The sequence below is a fragment of the Schistocerca americana genome, chromosome 3 (assembly GCF_021461395.2).
Source record: "Schistocerca americana isolate TAMUIC-IGC-003095 chromosome 3, iqSchAmer2.1, whole genome shotgun sequence".
Taxonomy (NCBI): Eukaryota; Metazoa; Arthropoda; class Insecta; order Orthoptera; family Acrididae; genus Schistocerca; species Schistocerca americana.
Genome location: NC_060121.1, coordinates 373,916,855 through 373,939,798, shown reverse-complemented (window position 1 = coordinate 373,939,798; position 22,944 = coordinate 373,916,855). Strand labels below are relative to the sequence as shown.

General features: G+C 38.5%; 1 protein-coding gene across 1 annotated transcript in view; it reads left to right on the top strand.

Annotated features, from left to right (window-relative positions):
- Positions 1–17,174, top strand: part of LOC124605216 (heat shock 70 kDa protein 4) — a 73,083-nt gene extending 55,909 nt beyond the window's left edge. The window contains exons 12-13 of the mRNA XM_047136762.1: positions 15,941–16,222; positions 16,343–17,174. Coding sequence (XP_046992718.1) covers positions 15,941–16,222; positions 16,343–16,504 — 444 coding nt within the window. The 3' untranslated portion in view covers positions 16,505–17,174. The remainder of the gene's footprint in view (positions 1–15,940; positions 16,223–16,342) is intronic.
- Positions 17,175–22,944: the final 5,770 nt, after the last annotated feature.

The window sequence follows — 22,944 nt, the reverse complement described above, 5'->3', positions numbered from 1 at the left end:
ACTGTATTGTTGCTCTCATTAGCTGGATGGGGAAGACTTTGGAGCGATATGTCAACTGCTGCCTTGTCTGGATTTAGAATCCAGGCATCTACTTAGTTCCTTTCAGCATGGGTTCATGTTGGTATCGCTCTACCTTCTGCCCCACTGCAGACTCCTAACTAAGGTACGAGCGTATGGGATTGGTTCCCAAGTATGAGTGTGGCTCGAAGACATCTTAAGTAATAGAACCCAGTATGTTGTCCTCGATGGTGAGTGTTCATCGGAGGTGAGAGTATCATCTGGAGTGCCCCAGGGAAGTGTGGTAGGTCCGCTGTTGTTTTCTATCTGCATTAATGATCTTTTGGATAGGGTGGATAGCAATGTGTGGCTGTTTGCTGATGATGCTGTGGTGTACAGAAAGGTGTCGTCGTTGAGTGACTGTAGGAGGATACAAGATGACTTGGATAGGATTTGTGATTGGTGTAAAGAATGGCAGCTAACTCGAAATATAGATAAATGTAAATTAATGCAGAGGAATAGGAAAAAGAATCCTGTAATGTTTGAATTCTCCATTAGTAGTGTATCGCTTGACACAGTCACGTCGATTAAATATTTGGGCGTAACATTGCAGAGCAATATGAAGTGGGACAAGCATGTAATGGCAGTTGTGGGGAAGGCGGATGGACGTCTTCGGTTCATTGGCAGAATTTTGGGAAGATGTGATTCATCTGTAAAGGATACCGCTTATAAAACACTAATACAACCTATTCGTGCGTACTGCTCGAGCTTTCGGGATCCGTATCAGGTCGGATTGAGGGAGGACATAGAAGCAATTCAGAGGCGGGCTGCTAGATTTGTTACTGGTAGGTTTGATCATCACGCAAGTGTTACAGAAATGCTTCAGGAACTCTGGTGGGAGTCTCTAGAGGAAAGGAGGCGTTCTTTTCGTGAATCACTACTGAGGAAATTTAGAGAACCAGCATTTGAGGCTGACTGCAGTACAATTTTACTGCTGCCAACTTACGTTTTGCGAAAGACCACAAAGATAAGAGAGATTAGGGCTCGTACAGAGGCATATAGGCAGTCATTTTTCCCTCGTTCTGTTTGGGAGTGGAACAGGGAGAGAAGATGCTAGTTGTGGTACGAGGTACCCTCCGCCACGCACCATATGGTGGATTGCGGAGTATGTATGTAGATGTAGATGTAGATAACCTTGTCCTTCTAGATGCGGCTATACATCAGACTTTCCTATGCTGGTATCACCTTCTAAGTACATTTTTTGACATCGATGAAGGCCTTCCATGCTACTTGGAGGCCTTTTACCCTGGAGCAGCTTCATGAATGGGGTATTCGTGGTTGTCTTCCATTTTTATTCAGTCCTTCCTCTCACCACGATATTTTAGATACCAAGTCAGTGATGTCCTGTCTGATCGCTTTGAGCAGAACAACTTTGTCCCTCAAGGTAACATTTTAAGCGTGACTGTCTTTGCCATAGTTATTAATAGCTTTACGTCCATAGTGAAAAGTCCTGTCCAATGTTCTTTGTTTGTGGATGACTTCTCTATGTTTTGGTCTTCTTCAAGCCTTGCAATGACAACACATCAGTTGCAACTAGCTTTGGGATGTTATGTGATCATACAAAGTCTTTATTATGAGAGCCTGGTGTATACTCAACATCAATTTCAGCAATGCAGATGCTGGACCTGATACACCATTATGAGGTCAAACTTTGACGCGTGCCTTTTGGATGAGACCTGTGAACAGCCTACTCACAGAGGCGCCCCCCTCCCCCTACAGTTAATGTTCCAGCAACTGCTGCTCAGTTATGCAACACACATATCTGCTGCTGCCCTAAGCACCCAAACTACAGTGTCCTTTATCCTAGTAGGGAGATCTACCTCCCACAAAAGGGGCCAAAGTCTGGAGTCACAATTGCAGTTCACGTGCAGAGTCCTTGCTCTGAACTCCATCTATCCCCCCACTGTCACTTGTCAGGGAGAAATCGCAAGTGCCTCTATGGTGTGTTTCTCATCCTCTGTTCCTCTATGATCGACGGATGAACCAGTTTTGCCGACACACATCCAAGATGCACTGAACTATGCTCCCTGCTGAACAGATGCAGTGTATTCACTGCAGAATTGGTGGTCTTTGCTCGAACCCTCAGCCACCTTTGTTCTTGCCCTGTTGAGTAGTTCTTATTCAGCAGTGACTCCTTGAGTAGTCTTCAGGCTGTCAACCAGTGCTGTCTCTTACGCCCATTGGTTGTGACTATCCATGATCTCCTGTGTGACCTCTACCGTGCTGGATGGTCAGTTGTCTTTGGGATCCCAGGGAGTGAACATGCTGACCAATTGGCCAAATTGGTTACTAAGATTCTGACTTTGGAGATGGGGATACTGAAACCGGAACTTCATTCGACTCTATGCTGAGAATTGTTGGAGACTTGCAATGCAGAAAGGTGTGATCTGGTTTCTCTAAATAAATTGTGGATTATAAAGGAGACCACGACCGTATGGCAGTCTTCCCTTCATGCTTCTACCAGGGAATCAACTGCCCTGTATTGGCTTCACATTGGCCACATTTGGCTGTCCCATGGCCACATCCTCAGATGTGAGGATCCACCCCCATTGTTTGTTTGGTGTCTGTCTCAGTTCCCCACAACCCACTGAACTGTTACATGTTAACTGTGAAAGTGGTTTTTACTCCTCTCTCTGACACAGGGCACATTAGCCACATTGGCTGACTGAGGGGTTGGAGGGATGCCCCATTGACTGCGACGACCCAAGAGGCCCATGGCTGCCCTTGCTCAGTGGTCTGGTCTGACTTCTGCCCTTCCCATCTTTTTGATTCTTCTTATTCATTTACATCTGTCATTGGTTGACAGACTCATCACCATTGTTATCTTTCCTGCGATTTTATTTGTCCGTGTAGCTAGTTTTCATGTGGTAATGGAGGGTGTGGAAGCACTGTTCGGGTGCAGAGGGTTTGTCTTCACTCCTATAAAGTGTCCCAGGGGCCTCTAGCTGCTTTCTGGATGGGGTGACTCACCCACCTTCAAGCTTTTATCCATCTCACTTCTTCTTGCTTCTATCTCTGGGCTTCCTTGATTCTCGGATACAGTAGAGTCCATTGGGAATTGTCTTCCTCTCATGGGAACTATTCACAGCTTGACACACAAGAGATGAAGGAGCCAATGACCTTGTAGTTTGGCCCCTTTAATCCCATCAGTCCACTACTACTACTACTACTACTACTACTACTACTACAATGTGAACTATAGTGGGCATGTGGCAGTGTATAAAATGTCAACTCTCTGTTCTTACTTCGTGGTGCTGAATCTCCCTCTCATCCACTCTAATGCCAACATTTACTCTGGTTTTCAGCTGAAAGAGGTCTATTACTCGTACACAAATTTTGATCATTACTGAATCAAAACTAAAAGAATTTTTCATAAAATTTGGTAGACATAACATTGAAATAACTTTGGCTCCTACCACCACCTTTACCAGTCCTGTAACTGGCAAAACATATACTGGCATAGGGAGAGCCACCTGTAAAACGACACATCATATACCAGCTGTTATGTAAACACTGTTCGGCCTTTTACATTGTCATGACTATCACTGAATTAGCAGTTGGATGAATGGGCACAGGCAGAAGATTATACTGGCAACACAAAATATCCTGTTGCAGAGCTTGCTCTAAAACATGACAGTTAGTGACCTCAGTGCCTGTTTCACCAAACACGGCATCTGGATTCTTTCCCTAGACACCAATTTCTCAGAACTTCGCAGGTGGGAAGTAGCGCTACAATGTGTCCTTGGTTCTCACCACCCACCTGGCCTTAATTTACGTTAATTTCCTCCCCCTCGGCATTTCTTGACAGTAATTACTCCTTTCTCCACTCCATTTTAGTTTTCTACATCTTTCATTTTTACCTGTATTTTTCACTGCCTCCCCTCGCTCCTCTATTATGTACAATGCAGTTACCTTTTAACTCTTTAACTCGTGCATGATGTTTAAGCAGTAATATCTGTCTTGCATATTACCTTGTCTTCCACCTTTAAACTCTCAGGTTCTCAAATCTCGTCGGGTGCAGTCCTCGTTAATCAGTCTTTCCTTCTCATTCTGTCCAGTAAGTCTCCCCAGACTGGGTGACTTCCCCAAAATCTACCCCTTTTCCTAGATCTCCTTAGTCCTTTTCCTTCACCCAAGTCATTCTATGTCAAATCAACACACTTTAAATAAAAATTTTACCTCACCCACTTAGATTTTACAGAAAGTTGGTATACTTATAGTGGGTGCTGAAACTAAGAAAAATACCAAATTTCAATTTTTACGTCAAACCATTCCTGAAATATTGTCATGTAAACTTTTCAAAAACTGGCCAAAAATGTGTTAACAGACTTTTTTAAAATTGCCCTAGGAGCTGCCCTAATTGAGCTAGAGAACTGGGAAAGGTGTTATTTTGCAGCATTTTTCATGCTCTTTCCAGTGATAGATAAAAAAACATAGCTTCTTATTAATAACCTTTTTCAATATTTTGATTTAATTGTAATTTTTTTTACAAAAAGTACATAATTGAAAATTTTCAAAATGTTTCCATAACTACTTCATACTATTGTAAATCACATGGCAAAATATAAATGTGGGATGATGATGGGTTCATTGTTAAAAAAAAATATTCCGGACTCTTGTTTTTCGCTAACAGCCCTAGTTTGACAAAACTGACCTTTAAGGTAGTACGTCAGTAGAGGACCGTATACATAGGGCTGGATGTCTGTACAACAATTCAGAGACTGGAGCCATTTTGAGATGATGTAGTGTGCATTGTTACCTTCTAAGGCTTTGTGTGCCTACAGCATTATTGTGCACTGTGGTTTTAGTGCAAATCAATTGTTACCTCTGTGTTGACCAGTCTGTATCTATTATATTTAATAGTTCATTTTCAATTAAATCTGTACATTGAAGGACAGTTTATAAGTGGTTTTTGTATAAATATGGAACCAAGTGAAAAGTGCAGTGTTGTAATCCATTGAAGAAGTCAAATCATTTTATTAGAGACAGAAAAAACTGGAAAATGTCACAACATGGATGCCCAAATTATTTCCTCAAATGCCAGGTGGTGACAAGATTTGTGATAAATGTAGGAAAGATGTAACCAAATCGAAAAATACACCAGAGCCCATCAGTGATGGAAGGGTTGAAGAATAATCTTCTGGATCAGAGATAATCATCCGAGACCAAGACCCTGACTTCACTCCAACTTCAGTAGCTGTTAAAACATTTAACACAACACTTCAAGAACTAGGTGAGTCCCCAGTTGACAAGAGAAAACTAACATCTAGGCATTACACCAAATCAAAAGTGAAGAAAATCTCATCAATGACACATGAACTTTTTGTTGCTCCCGAAACTTCTTCGTCAGATGCTGATACTGATAAATCCGTTCTTGAAAATCTTAAAAGAAACTTTAAAAATTCTATAAGTACAGCAAAAAACCTAATGATTCTTACAAGTTTACCTGAAAAGTGGAGTGTCAGGAAAATAATGAGGGAATTTAATGCTCTTAATTACATTGTTTGGCAGCCCAAAAAAATTTTGAAAGAGAAAGGATTCATGGAAGGTCCAAACCCAAAACCAGGGAAATGTTTACCAACAGAAACTGTCAAAACTGTACATTCATTTTATGAAAATGATGAAGTTAGCTGGGCAATGCCGGGTATTAAAAATTGTGTGACAGTTACAGAAACGAGTGGAAATAAAACAAAAATATCAAAGAGACTTATTTCGTGTAACCTTAAAGAAGCTTACAAGCATTTTAAGGACAAGTTTCCTAACATAAAAATAGGTTTCTCTAAATTTGCTGAGTTGAGACACAAAACATTGTGTATTAGCTGGCCGGAGTGGCACACACACTGTCTGCGTGTGCACAACTCACCAAAACATAAAATTAATGATAGAAAATGCCAAACTAAATACAGTAACAAACAGCAGCTTAAACAGTTATAAGCAGTGCATTGCAAAAATGCTTTGCAACCCATCATCAGTTGATTGCAACATGGGAAACTGTGAATACTGCCCAGGAGAAACCATCATACGTAAAATTTTAAGACTCTTTTTCATGAAAACTTAATTTAACAAGTTCAGTTCCGACAGTGGATGTCAGTTGACTGATGTAATCTGGAAATTGTTCGGAAAACTTCTGAAGAATTCATAGATTTATTTTGTAGTAAGATGTCGACTTTGATTCGGCATGACTTCATTGCCAAGCAACAACGAACATTCCTTAACTCCACAAGAGAAAACCTTATGGAATCTGAATTTGTTGTAATATGTGATTTTTCAGAAAATTATAGTATAGTTCTACAGGGTGAAGCTCAGAGTTTCCACTGGACAAGACAACAGATTACCATTCATCCTTCTGTTATATATTTCAAACAGGAAGACAAAATTGAGCATACGAGCTTTGTCATTGTTTCTGATTGCCTGGAGCACAATACAACTGCGGTTTACACCTTTCAAAAGAAGCTAATTTCATATCTAACAAATAAATTTCAAAAGATTCCAAAAAAGATGCTATTATTCTGACAGTTCTGCTGATCAGTATAAAAATGAGAAAAACTTCCTGAACCTTTGCCTTCAACATAAAAGCTGAGCGGCACTTTTCAGCCGCAGCACATGGGAAAGGGCCTTGTGATGGAGTAGGGGGTTCAGTAAAGAGACTGGCAGCTCGTGCAAGTTTGCAAAGGCCATACTAAAATCAGATCCAAACCGCACGAGATCTGTTTGAGTGGGCAGTAGATAATATCACAAATGTTGATTTTGCATATTCCACTCAAGAAGACTATGCTGCTTCAGAAGTATTCTTAAAAAGCCGGCTTGAAGAGGCATTGACAATCAAAGGAACACAGCAATTTCACGATTTCATTCCCAACACTACATCAAAATTAATAGTCAAATACTTCTCAGGTGATGTGCAGAGTTGGGAGAGGGAAGTAACTACATCACCAGACAAACTGAAGTTACAAGATGTATCAGGCTATGTCACCCCTGTATATGGCAGAAATTGGTGGCTTGGGTACATTTTAGAAAAAAAAAACGAAGAACTAGATGAAATGAAAATAACTTTTCTTCATCCATATGGACCAGCTAAGTCATTCTCTTATCCTGCACATGCAGATGGCCTGTGGGTGTCAGTTGTGGATGTTCTCACAAAAGTGAATCCATTTACTCCGACAGGGAGAACATACATTCTTAATGAAAGTGATGTAAACCAAACCCAGTCAGCTTTATTAAAATGTAATATGTGAAGTTCCAAGACAATTTATTGGGAAACTGCTTTCAACTCAAAACTTAATTTTTGTCTCAGGTTAGTGTTAATGTATATTTTATAGAAAGTTGTTTCAAAATTATTGGTAGTACCTATTGTGTTAAATTTAGCTATGTACAGATACCTGTTACTCAAAAACAAGCATTACGTATTTAATTTGTTTAATAGTTCCATTTCAAACATCATGGACCAGAACTATATGTAAATACTTGTACTTATTCATACTTTCATTTCAGTTTGTAGTTAAATGCTCAATTTCTTGTTTTTGTTATATCGGTTAATATACTGTTAGTGAAATTGTATGAAATTAAAATAAGCAATCAACTTAATTATAAAATATGCTGATCAGTTTTGTATTAATAAGGTTATCTTTTGATATTTCTAATACTTTTTTTTAATTACCTTTCAGTATATTTTAAAGACATTCCTGTTTGTTAAAGGTCAATTTGGTCAAACTAGGGCGTTAGTGAAAAGCAAGAGTCCGGAATAATTTTTTTTTTTTTTTTTTTTTTTTTTTTTTTTTTTTTTTTTTTTTTTTTTTTTTTTTTTAAAAATGATGAACCCATCATCTTCCCAGATTTATATTTTGCCATGTGATTTACAATAGTATGAAGTAGTTATGGAAATATTTTGAAAATTTTCAATTATGTACTTTTTGTAAAAAAATTAAATCAAAATATTGAAAAAGGTTATTAATTAGAAACTATGTTTTGTTGTATATCCCTGGAAAGAGCATGCAAAATGACACCTTTCCCAGTTCTCCAGCTCAATTAGGGCAGCTCTAGGACAATTTAAAAAAAGTCCGTTCACACATTTTTGGCTGGTTTTTGAAAAGTTTACATAGCCATATTTCAGGAATGGTTTGAGATAAAAAATTGAAATTTCATTTTTTTCTTAGTCTCAGTGCCCACTATAAGTATACCAACTTTCAGCAGAATCTAAGAGGGTGAGGTAAAATAGGTGTGTTGATTTGATATACACCCCTCTTCCTTCCCCTTCAACCCTTCTGTCTGAAGGAGGAGCCACTGGCTCTGAAAGTTTGCCTAATTATAATCTGGTGTGTGTGTGTGTGTGTGTGTGTGTGTGTGTGTGTGTGTGTGTGTGTGTGTGCTGCTGCCACTTGGTGAGTAGATTTTTCTTCGGTCCTATTATCTTTTTACTAAGTAAATTCTATTTACGTCTTTTATTATTGTTTACAGCAATAGTTGTTGCTACACATACTTCATATACCTTGTTCCACAAATCCTTCTGACTGTACCTTATGTTTTGCCTTCACATCATTCATTATAGAACTCTGATTTGTCTTATCACCCATTTATTAGTAAGCTAGTGAACACTTGATAACATAATCAATTTTATACCTTTTTTTTCTTCCAACCTTGTTGCTGCTGATGCCGCCGCCGCTCTCTTGCCAATTAGTTCATATTCCCACATCAGGTACCCAAATAACCATCACAGATTTTGATGAAATTGTGTATGAACAATTGACGTGTGCCCAATGTACATTGGTAGAGTTTCACAATCATTAATTCAGTACTTACAAGTATATACTCATATTTGTTTGACCCTGTATTGCAGCTATCAACAGTGCACCTGTAAGTTTTCGGCAAATTCGAGACTAAATATCTCCAGTAATATATTCTTGGAAGAAACAAAAGTAGGCTATCATCTACAACTATTTGTGTTCTTTTTAACCAAAATAATAATAAAAAAAATTACTGAGTGATTTGACTCAGTCGGTCCAAAAAAAAGAAATGCTTGCAAGAAATGTGAAGTTTAGCTTTTTATACCTCCAGAAGTAATTGCGGGATACACTTGAAGCCTTGCACGTAATAAGTTACCAATACAAGGTCTTGTATTATAAAATTTGACGCTCCTAATGCTTTCGAGTAGTTTACAAATTGAGGACAAATTTGACAGTTTTTCTAAAAACTCCAAAAATCGCTATTTTTGTCCCACTTGTACAAAAAGTGTCTTCTGCAAACTCTTTTAAACAAGTTTCATTAGAAAGATCTTGTTCTAAACCACCTAAAAATTATATTTGACTTTGCAATGCAAGCATTTGAGGCACTAAAAAACAATGACAACGTGGGGGTGCATTGAAAATGGGTCCATATCCCGCTGGTACTCAAATCTGACTTTTTATTATGTTCTACAGTTGTTTAGTAATCTCTGGGGAAGGCAGTAACAGAAGTCTTGATGACTAGAAACTGAGATAAAGACCGAATAACTCAAAAAAAGGGATCTCTCTTATCTTGACTCATTGTGACATATTTGTCTGTTTTCCTGCTATAACTACACAATCAAACTGATTATAAACTTCACAACTTGACTCTGGCAACATTTTTACTACCACTATCTCCTTCTGCCTTGGTAATGCAAACAGCTACAGCATGTGTTGTGTAAATAGCCAGCAGATTCTGAAACATTGTTATGTTGTGTAAATTTTGAGGAAGTTCACTATAATATTACTGTAATTTTTTGGAATGGATCTGTGTTACAGAAAATTATTAGTAAGTATAATGCTGTTGATGTACTAGTTTAATTGTTGTTTAAAATACACCATATTTTGTATTAGCATAGTTTGCAGTTAATGTGGAACTCTAGTGTACACATGAAAAGTTTTATAAATGTGTTGGTATGGTCCATGGTGGCTTATCCAATGGGGGTTACTTTTTGAGGAAAACTATACTGTCAGCTGGACATCAGTGATGGGAATGTTTAGGAACAAATTTTGATAAGACAGGACCCAAAAAATTGTACTTCTCAAATATGGTTACCTCAAATTATTAGAGCCACAAAACAGAACTATTTTTCATTGGATTCCTTATTCCACCTCATTTTTTATAAAAATAATTTTGAGCTGAATGCTATAGAGGTGTCAAAAAAGTGCTAAACAATTGTAGAATGCAATAAAATATCAGCTTTAATTTGCTTACCAGTGGAATATGGGCCCATTTTCGATGCACTTCCACCTTGTTTTTTTAGCACATTATATGCTTGCATTGCAAACTCAAATTTAGTTTTTTTTAGGTGGTTTAAAAAAGTTGCAGGTGGCTCTTTTTTTTGTAAATGTGCACCAAAAGCAGCCATTTCTGGCATTTTTAGAAAAATCTGTGTTACCCTCAGATTGTAAACTACCAGAAAACAGTAGGAGAAAGAAAATAAAATTTCCAAAGATCTTGTATTGATGAGATTTTACATGCAAAATTTCAGGATTACCTCTCAGTTACTTCTGTAGGTACAGGGTGGGTAAGGGAATGATCCCTAACCATAAAAGTTAATAAAAGAAACACTGGAAATGCTAGAAAACATTTATTACTGCAATAAAATACAGTTGAAGTTTGGCTTTAGTAAGTTTTGAACGTAAAATCCTGCAAGCGGCACCCCTTGTCAATACACAGCTACAGCCGGTTTCTTAAGTTCTGCATAACTTTGTGGAGCATCCCTTCAAGGCTCCCTGGGTATTTGGGTGGTGTTTATAAACTTCAGCTTTAAGATAATTCCAAAGAAAGAAGTCACATTGACTTAAATCGGGCAAGTGTGCAGGCCATGGAATGTTGCCGAACTGTGAAATCAAATAACCGGCAACGATTTCTCTCAAAACATTCATCGAATGTCAAGCAGTGTAGGTCATGGCACCATCCTGCTAAAACCAAACAAGCCTCATACGCATTTGGTGAAGCTGTAATTCAAAAATGTTGTGGATCGTGTTCACATACAGTCCACTATTGACGGTAACAGCATGGTTGTTCTCCTAAAAAAAATAAAGTCCAGTGATTTCCTCAGCACTGATTGCACACCAAACTGTGATCCTATCACTGGGGAGGGGGGTCTCATAAATTCACAAAACTCCAGTTACGCCTAACAACACATCCAGAAATGTGAAAGTGCACCTCATCTCTGTAGAAAATATGCGCATCTTGAGCATTTTCAATAAAGTCTTGACAGGGGAGTCATAAGCTTTGGTAGTTATGTTGTGACAGTTCTTGACTGATTGTCTTTTTATATAGATGAAATTGAAGGGCTTTGTGAAGAATCCAACGCACAGTATGGCTATACAGTGCCACCGACGAAGCGTGCTTGTGAGCAGAATGTGTAGGGAACTACGACACTGACCTTATATGCTCACTGTTTTGAGGAGCTATATCGGTCTCTGTGCTCAAACTCTTTTCCCTAAAACTGCCACATTGATGAAAGTTCTCTACCCACAACAGAATTGGTTTTTGGTTGAAAACAAGGTTTCGAAGAAGAGTTCGCTATGCAGTATGCGTAGTTTGCTGTATTCGAATTATAGACTGGTTTTTTGAAAATAGGTTTTGACAGCAAAAGCACATTGTTCATTCCACCACACCATTTCTGCAACACACAGCAGACCTAACATAAATGCCCATTGCCACTGTGACCTTGGAGCCCATCTCCATTCTTCCATTATCCCTCTTTCTTCAAGTTACCAACTTAAAATTAAGGATAATTCCCAGCCCCATCCTGTGGAAGGTCACTTCACCTTTCTCCCCCCCCCCCCCCCCTGTCTCCTCCCCACAGCTTCTACTTTTTTGGCCAACTTAGTTTCAAATTATCCATATATGAATCACTCGAGAAATATTATTATTTTGCTAAAGAGAAAGAAATATTGCCGGAGGTATTACGTCTTGTCAAAAACTCAAGGGTGCACTGTTGATAGCTGAATTTTGATTGAAGAACTTGCAGAAGTTTTGCCACTGTATTCATTACGTTAGAAAGCTTTTTTGCTTTCTTCATATTTGTTCTTGCCTGTGGTGAAATAAACTTATTCTGAAAAGTTAGGTAGTTGTCATCTCATAGTCACACAGACTGTATCTCTGCAAGTGTTAAACTGGCAAAAGTGAAACTTTTCTTATGTTCATTGGGAACATGCATGGATGTGTGCACAAAATTTCAGAAAAATATGTGATAGTCATTTGGGAACATTTTCCGAAATTAGACTACTTGACTTGGAACAGCCCATTAGTATTCTGTACACGGTTCACTCTTACTTCAAACACAAACTTTAAGTTTATTGTTTGGTCCTTTGTTGCCACTCTCACTTTAATGATGTGTGAATTCTTATTCATGTTGCGAAAATGGGAACATGTTTTCACACTTGGGGCACCGTTTGGAATGGACAAATTAAGTCTGCTTTAACGCGGGGGAGTGATCACGCAACAAATTGCTGACTGACATTTACCACACAATTTTACAAAGATATAACAGAGGTGACTGTGTGTTTGTTAACACACTTAATGCTGCCATCCAACTGAATTTTGTGGGCTTAACACAATTATTTACAGACATGCTTTGGCATAATAGTTAAACTTTATTACATTTTAGTTTATAATGAGAACTAAGTCAAATTTAGAAGTGGTGCCTTCCTACTACTCCCCTAATAATTTGTGTTACCTGTGTGTTAGATTATAGAAAAGTATTAAAATTTAGGGTGCTATTTAAATAACACAGGATATACCTACACAATTGATGCTGCACTTTCATGTAAAATGTGCTTGAGAAAGAAGCCTTCAGAAAACAACACTAGAATTGCTCTTAAAATAATCCTCTGCCCCCCTCGCAAGATGTGTTTCCTTCATTTAACAAATGCTGCAGTGGCAAAACGATCTCCACCGTACATGTTCTAATATTAGAATCAATTATTAATACCATGGAGCACAAACAGAAAATATGTGCTCCAATAGTTTCCTCATCACTCTGGTTCTTTCTCATTACCTGAACAACATGTTTTACTGAAATTTTTGCCTTTCCTACATGTTGCATATTTTACACAGTTGCTACAGACAAAAGGCACTGTTTCAAAGTAGCTTCAATTGCTGTTGCTTTTGAATCTCCAGAATGTTGTATTTGCCTGTACATAAAGATCATTTTCCTGTTCGTCAGCTACCCCCCCCCCCCCCCCTCTCTCTCTCTCTCTCTCTCTCTCTCTCTCTCTCTCTCTCTCTCTCTCTCTCTCTCCCCCTCTCCACCCACCCCCACCTTTCCCCTCCCATCTACATATATACTCCACTAGCCACCAAGCGGTGTGTGGCGGAGGGCACAATTCGTGCCGAAGTCATATTTCCCCCATCTGTTCCACTCGCGGATCGCACAAGGGAAAAAAGACTGTCTGAACACCTCAGTACGACCTCTAATATCCCTTATCTTTGAATGGTGATCATTGTGCGATTTGAAAGTTCGTGGTATAAAATATGCTCTACATCCTTAGTGTAAATCGTATTTCGGAATTTAGTGAGTAGCCCCTTCTGTTTAGCGCGCCGTCTATCTGCAAGTGTGTCCCACTTCAAACTTTCTGAGATTTGTAACGCTCTCACGATCGCTAAATGTACCAGTCACAAATCTTGCCTTTCTTCTTTGGACCTTCTCAATCTCTTGAACCAGACCCAACTGGAAAGGGTTCCATACAGATGAACAATACTCTAAGTCTGGATGAACTAATATATTGTAACCTATTTCCTTTGTTGAAGGACTGCATCGCTTCAGTATTCCACCAATAAACCACAATCCAGAGTTCGCCTTACCTGTTACTTGTGTAATCTGATCATTCCATTTGAGATCATATTGAATAGTCACACCCAAATACTTGACGGATGTTACCACTTCCAAAGACTGGGCATATATTTTGTACTCGTATATTAATGGGGATTTTTGCCTTGTTATATGCAGTAGGTTACACTTACTAATAATGAGAGATAACTGCCAGTCAATACACCATGCATTTATTTTCTGCAAATCCACATTGATTTGTTCACAACTCCGCAGATGAGCTTCTCAAAGTCTAGAAAGGTCATTGTGACTGTACATAAATACGTTCCGTGATTCTACAACAAATCGATGTCAGTGAAATTGGCTGGCAATTATGTGCATCTGATTTTCTACCCTTTTTATAGATTGCTTTGACCTGGGCTTTATTCCATTCCCGTGGAACTTTCCGCTGTTCCAATTACCTTTGATAGATGATGGATAAGAATTGTGTTATATTTGTAGCATAGTCACCATATAATCTTACAGGGATACCATCTGGGCCAGATTCCTTCCTGGCGTCTAAGGATCTTAACTGTTTTACAATCCCAGATGCACTGAACGTATGTCAGCCATCCTTGGAATAGTGGAAAGGGGGAATGGTGCTGTAGTCACCTACTGTAGAAGAGTTTTTGAAAGCTAGGTTTAGAATTTTGGCCTTCTGTTTATCATCATCAGTTACATTACCCATACTGTCAGCAAGAGAAGGTATTGAATTATTTGTAGAGTTCATAGATCTTACGTACAACCAAAATTTTTGAGGTTATTTTTAGAATCTGCAGATAAAATATTGCTTTCAAATTTGTTATAAGAATCTCTCACTGTCCTTCTGAAAGCTGCTTTCAGTTCGCATAATTTCTGTTTGTCAGCGGGGCAGTGACTACATTTAAAACGACTGTGCAAAATTATCTGCTTTCTCAGCAACTTCGTAATAAGCTTGTTGTACCAAGGTGGGTCCTTTCCCTCCCCTATGTTTTTGCTAGGCACATGGCTTCTCTAGCACATGGTGGACAATACCTTTTAATTCCGACCAAAGACCTCAATATCTTTGTGTCCCACGGTAAATGCTTGGAGCTGACTATGAAGATATTCATTAATGACACTTTTATTGACATAGAAGCCACAACGACATTATGGTTGCTAATACCTTCTTCTATATTAACTTCCTCAAAAAGATAGTCTGTCAGTCACCAAGATATCTAATATGTTCGCATCTCGAGTTGGTTTTCTAACCAATTGCTCAAGGTTGTATGTTGAGGCCGTTGCTAGAATAACTTCACACGAATCTTTGCTTCTGCCCCCTGTGATAAATGTGTAATTTTCACAGTCAGTGGATGCCAGATTAAAGTCTCCACCTATAACTAATGGATAATTTGGATATTTACTTCCTATATACTCAAGACTTTCCCTGAAACATTCTGCGATGTTTGTTGCGGTTGCTGGTGGTCTATAAAAACATCCTAATACAATGGTCAATCCTTGTCTGATTGACAGCTTTTCACAGTCCGACCCAGTATTGATCTCAGCTGCGTTTAAGCAGCTTGTTACTGCAATCAACACACCGCCTCCCGTAGCATCAGTCCTATCCTTCCTAAACATTGTCCAGTCAGAGTTCCAAATTTCACTGCTTATTATGTCTGTTTTCAACCAGCTTTCGGTACCTAATACAATATTGGCATTGCTACTGTTTATTTCAGTGAATAACTCGGGGGATCGTGCTACAGACATTTCAACAATTTACTAACATGAGATAAAGCATATTTAAATCCCGCCCCTCCCCCTTCCCACGAAGTTTTGAATTTTGATTGAAGAACTTGCAGAAGTTTTGCCACTCTATTTGTTAAGTTGCGTAGTTTTTTTTGCTTTCTTCATTTGTTCTTGCCTGTGGTGAAATAAACTTATTCTGAAAAGTTAGGTAGTTCCCATACTTCTTTATGCCCTACTGTTTTCAGTAAGCATTTAAAAGAAGTTTGTTCATCTATTTACCACTGATTGACTAATGGGTTTTCCTCTCATTGTTTCAGTCCTATGATAATTTTACAATTGATTCCTAAATATATTTTTTTCTTTTTTTCTAACTAGACTCTGGGTGAGCCCATAAAGATGAGGCGTCAAGAATTCGAACAGCGCTCTTGGGTACTAGAGGAATTTGGAGCGGCCCTTCAGTTAACTCGGAAGGCAGTAGATCAGTGGAGAGCTGGAGAAGAGCGATATAACCATTTGGCGGAAGCTGATATGCAGCAGGTTGAGCAGAAAGTTGAACAGTGCCACAGATGGTTAGAGGAGAAGAGGTCCCAACTGGCTTCAACACCACGTACTCAAAATCCACCAATTACTGTTGCACAGATTAGGCAAGAGAAGCAGGTAGCAAGTCATTTCAAATTCATAACATAATAAATAAATAAATAAATAAAATGGTTTAATGTTGTTTTTCCACATATGCGTGTAATCTATATTTAAAGTATCACTTTTATTTCCTTGCAGGCTTTTGACAGTGCTGTAAGTCCGGTACTGAACAAACCAAAACCCAAAGTGGAGCCGCCACCACAACAAAATAAAGAGGGTGAAACCAAAGATGCTCAGGGTGATAGTTCGAAAACAAATTCCCAGAATGAGCAGACGGAGGAAAAGATGGATGTAGAATAAATTGCAATAGATTGCATTCTAACATGGCATTAAATATGACGCGTTCATTTAAAACTGATAACTTTATTTATTATTGCAGTGAGTTAATGCAATAAAGTTGTCAAGGTGAATATGTTGGTGACTGTTAAAGAAATGCGAGAGGTTAAACATAACAAACTGACACAGCTGCTGATGCAGTTGCACGCTTGACAGTAGTTTCACATTGTGTCGGCTGCTAACATCTTCAGGAATTTAAATATCGCATTACGTGTGTTGTTCCTGTGAATTGCTGTAAAGAAGTCATTGCTCCAATTCAGGGTACCTGTTAATACAACAACTGGTGCCCTTGTATATGAAGTCAGTATTGTTGCACATTATTCCTGCAAGAATGTTAATTGTTCTGAAGACATCTCATAAATGTTTTTTTGTAAGCATAAAGAGTGTCCTTCTGTGTTTGTGCAGTTCGGCTGTTTGCATATGTTTCGCATGCAACTGAAGCTATCAAATTGCTTTCTTCCCATTGTTCCTTAAGCCACTTCATTTTTTCTGTGTAGTAGGAGGCCTACCACTTAAACCAGGTGCATAAAACTTTAGAAACTGTTTGATTTTATCTAATAAGTTAATGCATCTGAGCAAACTGAACATAATGCATTTAAATATTATAATAAATTGCAGTGAAATTTGTTGTAAATGTGTTTGTGTTTTTTTTTTTTTTTTTTTTTTTTTTTTTTTTTTTTTTTTTTTTTTTTTTTTTTCCTCTATTACCTACTGCTGAGTCGTATACTCAACTTCCAGCAAATCTCCTTTTTGAAGTATCCAATTCAAAAACAGATCTGAAAAGATGGTTTATTGGTAGCTTTGGACATAATTTCAGGATATCAATTTTGTGAAAAGATGGGTTCAACATCTTTGATTGGGTCTATGGATAGTAAATAATGAAGGTAAGGGTTCAGAGAGCTAAGGTCAAGGGAAAAAAGATATAAGAAGGCAGTTAGCAACAAGATTAACCCTGCTGGGAAAGAGTAATCACATTTTTGTGAAGAATGGAGAATCAAAATGTGTCTGTAACAATTAGAAAGAGTTGTTTTCCTTTAGAAGGACTAGGTCAAGTTTGATTCTGTCGAAAATGAATGGATCTCTCAAACCTTGTCCAACCCCCCCAGTGATCACTTAAGAAATCGTGAAACTCCTAGTGTCCCCTTTTGCTGTAGGTTCTGTATTTGCAGCCATGTGCAGAAACTGATTCATTGCACTTTCCTTATTTATTTCTCCACCTAGGAGTGAAGATTTGGAAGTGCATCTTCCAAAACTTAAGATATGTGTGTCTTTGGCTTCCTGTTCACATCTTCGTACTCATCTCTTACGCAAACATGTACATATTTATCCATTTAGTTCTGTCTACTGGAGTGTAAGCCTTTAAACTTTCCTTCATGAGCAGGCACAGATATCTTCCGTATGTCCAGCCTCTTGCAATATTTCTGTATTCGCTGTTTCTTAACATCTGGGGGGTGTGTGTGTGTGTGTGTGTGTGTGTGTGTGTGTGTGTGGTGTTGTTGTTGGTTTTTTTTTTTTTCTTTTTTTTTTCTGTAGAAAGTTCTACATATCTCTTATAAGCCCTCCACTTTTTTAAAGTTATGAGATCCACCTATAACTTTCATACTTGGCATATTCGTGGTCTCTGTGGTAGTCCTGTTAAAGATACAGTAAACTCTAATGAAGTAAAAGAAAAGAAACATGTAAAAGCCTGCTGCGATTTCTACCAACAGATGACAAGTTTGATATTGTTCAGCTTGTGCCTCACATCAGTTTGAATGTCGTTCATCGTAAAAGTGTCTCCTTCATGTGAATTTCTGCACTTTCATTTTTTGGTAGGTTCGTATTGATAACACCAAGTCTAGTCACACGTGAGGTCTGCATTTTTTATTCCAATCAAATCATGGCAGGCATCCACACATCATTTTTGTTTGGGAGTCGAGATGTGTGAGACAAACTCTGCATACACTTCACTCTTTTTCAGAACATTTCTAGAGAATGTCTTGAACACTTAATTTAAAAGGGTTGCTCTGTTGAGATTTGTTGTATAATACAGCCACATGTCCACTGCCTAACGCTGCCTGCTCACAACTGACTGGTCAAAGAACAACTGTTGGTCAAACAAACAACCATTGTTCAGCTTAGAGCTAATGCTGCCTATATAATTACTGCTCTGGTATTGCTTACAGATGAGGAATAAAATAAGTCTTGGAGCTTTGTGGATGGACTATGTATTTTGCCTCCCAAGCTGTTGCCATCTTAAAGTAGATGATGTGCCAGCTTACATTTGCATGTAACTCATTATAGGTTCTGAAGTAATTTGGTTGATACCTTCATGACAAGAAAGTTGAGCAAACGTGTGTACAGTTAGTTGTGTTATGTGAAAATGAAAGAAAGAAATTATCACAGTGCAGTTAATAAAACTTGCCATTGAAAACATTTGTGCTGTGAGGTAATAAACTGGAATTTATGGGGGTTGTACTGTTACGGTGGTTGTGTGGAACCTTGTGTATCTCTAGATGAAGATGTAGCTGCCTTGGGCTTGGGAAAGAATCTGTAGTTAATTAGACATCTATTGTTAGAAATGAATGAAACAGAGTGCAGTTTAACAAGGAAGCATTTGTTGGTCTGCCAGCATCTTTGTTTTACAAAACTATGAAATCATCAATAGAAGGCTTCAAACTTGCCTCAGTCGAGAAGACAGAGGTTGCAAGACGAAGTTAATCTATTTGAATATTTGGGGAAGGAATCAGACAATGATCCTTTGATAACCTTTTTTTTTTTATTATGAGGATTGTGTCTTCAGTAATTGCAGAAACACATACCAGATCGCCAAGTGAAAGATACTTCTTCCACATATGCCGAATTTTGCTTTCCAGAATTCCAACTGCCCCATTTTTTCCACACTGTGTTTAGCATGAAGTACTTTCACTGCAAATTTTGCAACAATAAGAAATTAACAGCCCTGTCAGCTTAACCATGTGGTTATTTTCTTCTGTGGCAACTTTCAGTAGTTTTAAAATATCTTTGTGGTATATATGTTGTAGATGCCATAGTAATTTACAAATGTGGAATCTTCCTTTAACATTGACCTTTTTCTCATTACCATTATAAATTTGTCAGTATTATTAGTTAGCATTAGGTGATCACCAGCATTCCAATGGGCAGAGAACTCATGAAGTGTAACTTAGTGTGAACGAACAGTTAGAGATTTAGATGCACTCATTATATCCAAAGACATGCAAGCCACATACAAAAAACATCTGGAACATGCTGCTGTTCCAGCAGTAGGCATAAAAATGCAATTGACACATTGGTATGTGCAACTGATGAAGCTCCCATTGGGCCTACGATAACATATGGTAGTTTACATTTTTACACCTTGTCCCCCTCAAGAATGGAAAGAGATGCTAATGTCATTTCAAATTTATTTCATACTCATCTGAGCTTCACATAAAGTATTGTACAGTCCAAAACTTATTGAATGTAAATTAATACATTATTTCTTCTTCACATTTTTTAAAACAAATATGCTTGCTTGACTAGTCATTTTGTATTGACAAGGAAGAATAGTGATAGGTAATTTGTTACACTGTCAAAAAAATTAATACTACTTCAAAATTGTGTGGCAGAAGATCAAAACTAGTTTTCTTTTCTCTATGGGAAGCAAAGATTGTATTAAAAATTAACTCCAAGATTGGATTATTTGTTGCCCCACCTCACCTCAACCCTGCTAATATATATATCACACAAACAGTGCACGTCTACACCCCTACTTATTTTGTAAAATGTTGCATGCTTGGTAGCAGCTACCAATACTACAAAAAGTGCCCAAAATCAAAATTAAAGGAAATTTGGCAGAGTACCTCAGTTCATGAAGACTGTTGAGCCACCTGACATGACTGTGTGGTATACTAATTTTCAATTTGCAGATGAGAAAGGCTTTCTCAGAAGGAGCTTCATCCTACAGAAATAATGTCAAGGGCTGTAACAACATGTATGGAGATTTCAATTCCCCCCCCCCCCCCCCCCCCCCCCCCCCCCCCGCTCTCCGCTCTCTCTCTCTCACTCTTTTTAATCTGTTTAATCTGTACTGGATTTAGTACAGCTTGATATTTTGATATACTTTCAAATATGTCGAAGAACTAAATTGAGTTGTCAACAGTTGTAATATGAGCTTACTGAATGTGTGCAAAGTAAATATGCCATTCCTAAAATTACAGCAGCTTAAGTGTGAAATGTGTTGTTCATTGTTCTTGGAGTAAAGGTAGTAGTTATTCATTGTTGAGAGGGGGGTGGGTATTTAAAAGGACATCCGATGGCAGTTTGAAAAGTAGTCTGTCTAGTGTTTGGGAGTTCAAGGAAGCATCTTTGCATCTTTTCCTCTTCACTACAAGTTGCCAGTTGTTAAGAGTAAAATTATATTGAATAGAAACTGTAGCAAATGGACATATAAGTCCAGTTTCTGTATACTTCTTCATCTTTATTAAATGTCTTTTTTGCTGAGGACTGTAACATGATCAAGTAAAGTATGTGCCTTAGGATGGGGGCAGCTTACCCCCCCCCCCCCCCCTCTCTCTCCCCTCTTGTAATGCAACGTGTGTGGTAGAGGGGGGCAGGCTGCTGCTGTACGCAGGCACAGTTGGTACAAGAGGAACATCAAGAATAAAAGAATAGTCTTTCACATTTTATAAGGAAGAAATACAATTGTGAAAATGTTGTGAAAATACTAAAGATAATAACTTATTGACTGAAGGTAAAAAATGATAAATATGTACAATAACACTAAAAAAACTGTCTTGTTATTGTTTCCCACCTTGATCTCTCGTGTCCATGCTGTTGTAATTGGGGAGTACTACTGACTACAGATCACATTTTAATATTTGGATTTAAGGTGTCAGTGTTGCTCCAGGTAGACACATTATTTGGTTGAGTCACACAGTGTTAATCTCATAGGTGATAAAACATATTTCTACATATCTAATCTGTAAAAGATTGTGAAGTGCATGTCAGAGAGTACTTCCCATTTCAGTTGCTTATGGAGCAGAGCACGGGAAGAATGATTGCTTGGATGTTTGTGCATGTGTGCTGTAATTTCTTTTCTCATCTTAAAGATGCTTCTGGAAGCAGTACATAGAGTGTTGTACTATTTTCATAGATACTTCACTTTATTCTATATTTTAAAACTTCAGATAAGCTTTCACAAAATATTTGACTTCTGTGTAAGACTATCAGCCAGTTCATGTTCCTGATCATCTCAATGACATAAGTAAAAAATCTTACAACCATACTTGCTGCCCTTCTTTGTATTTATTCAATTTAAAAAAAGCTTTGTAGCTATTTATACAGGGTGTTACAAAAAGGTACGGCCAAACTTTCAGGAAACATTCCTCACACAAAGAAAGAAAAGATGTTATGTGGGCATGTGTCCAGAAACGCTTACTTTCAATGTTAGAGCTCATTTTATTACTTCCCTTCAAATCACATTAATCATGGAATGGAAACACACAGCAACAGAACGTACCAGCGTGACTTCAAACACTTTGTTACAGGAAATGTTCAAAATGTCCTCCGTTAGCGAGGATACATGCATCCACCCTCCGTCGCATGGAATCCCTGATGCGCTGATGCAGCTCTGGAGAATGGCATTTGTATCACAGCCGTCCACAATACGAGCACGTAGAGTCTCTACATTTGGGTTGCGCAGACAAGAGCGTTCAAATGCCCCCATAAATGAAAGTCAAGAGGGTTGAGGTGAGGAGAGCATGGAGGCCATGGAATTGGTCCGCCTCTACCAATCCGTCGGTCACCGAATCTGTTGTTGAGAAGCATAGAACACTTCGACTGAAATGTGCAGGAATTCCATCGTGCATGAACCACATGTTGTGTCGTACTTGTAAAGGCACATGTTCTAGCAGCACAGGTAGGGTATCCCGTATGAAATCATGATAACGTGCTCCATTGAGCTTAGGTGGAAGAACATGGGGTCCAATCAAGACATCACCAACAATGCCTGCCCAAAAGTTCACAGAAAATCTGTGTTGATGACGTGATTGCACAATTGTGTGCGGATTCTCGTCAGCCCGCACATGTTGATTGTGAAAATTTACAATTTGATCACGTTGGAATGAAGCCTCATCCGTAAAGAGAACATTTGCACTGAAGTGAGCATTGACACATTGTCGGATGAACCATTCGCAGAAGTGTACCCGTGGAGGCCAATCAGCTGCTGATAGTCCCTGTACACGGTACGGGAACAACTGGTTCTCCCGTGGCACTCTCCATACAGTGGCGTGGTCAACGTTACCTTGTACAGCAGCAACTTCTCTGACGCTGACATTAGGGTTATCGTCAACTGCACGAAGAATTGCCTCGTCCATTGCAGGTGTCCTCGTCGTTCTAGGTCTTCCCCAGTCGCGGGTCGTAGG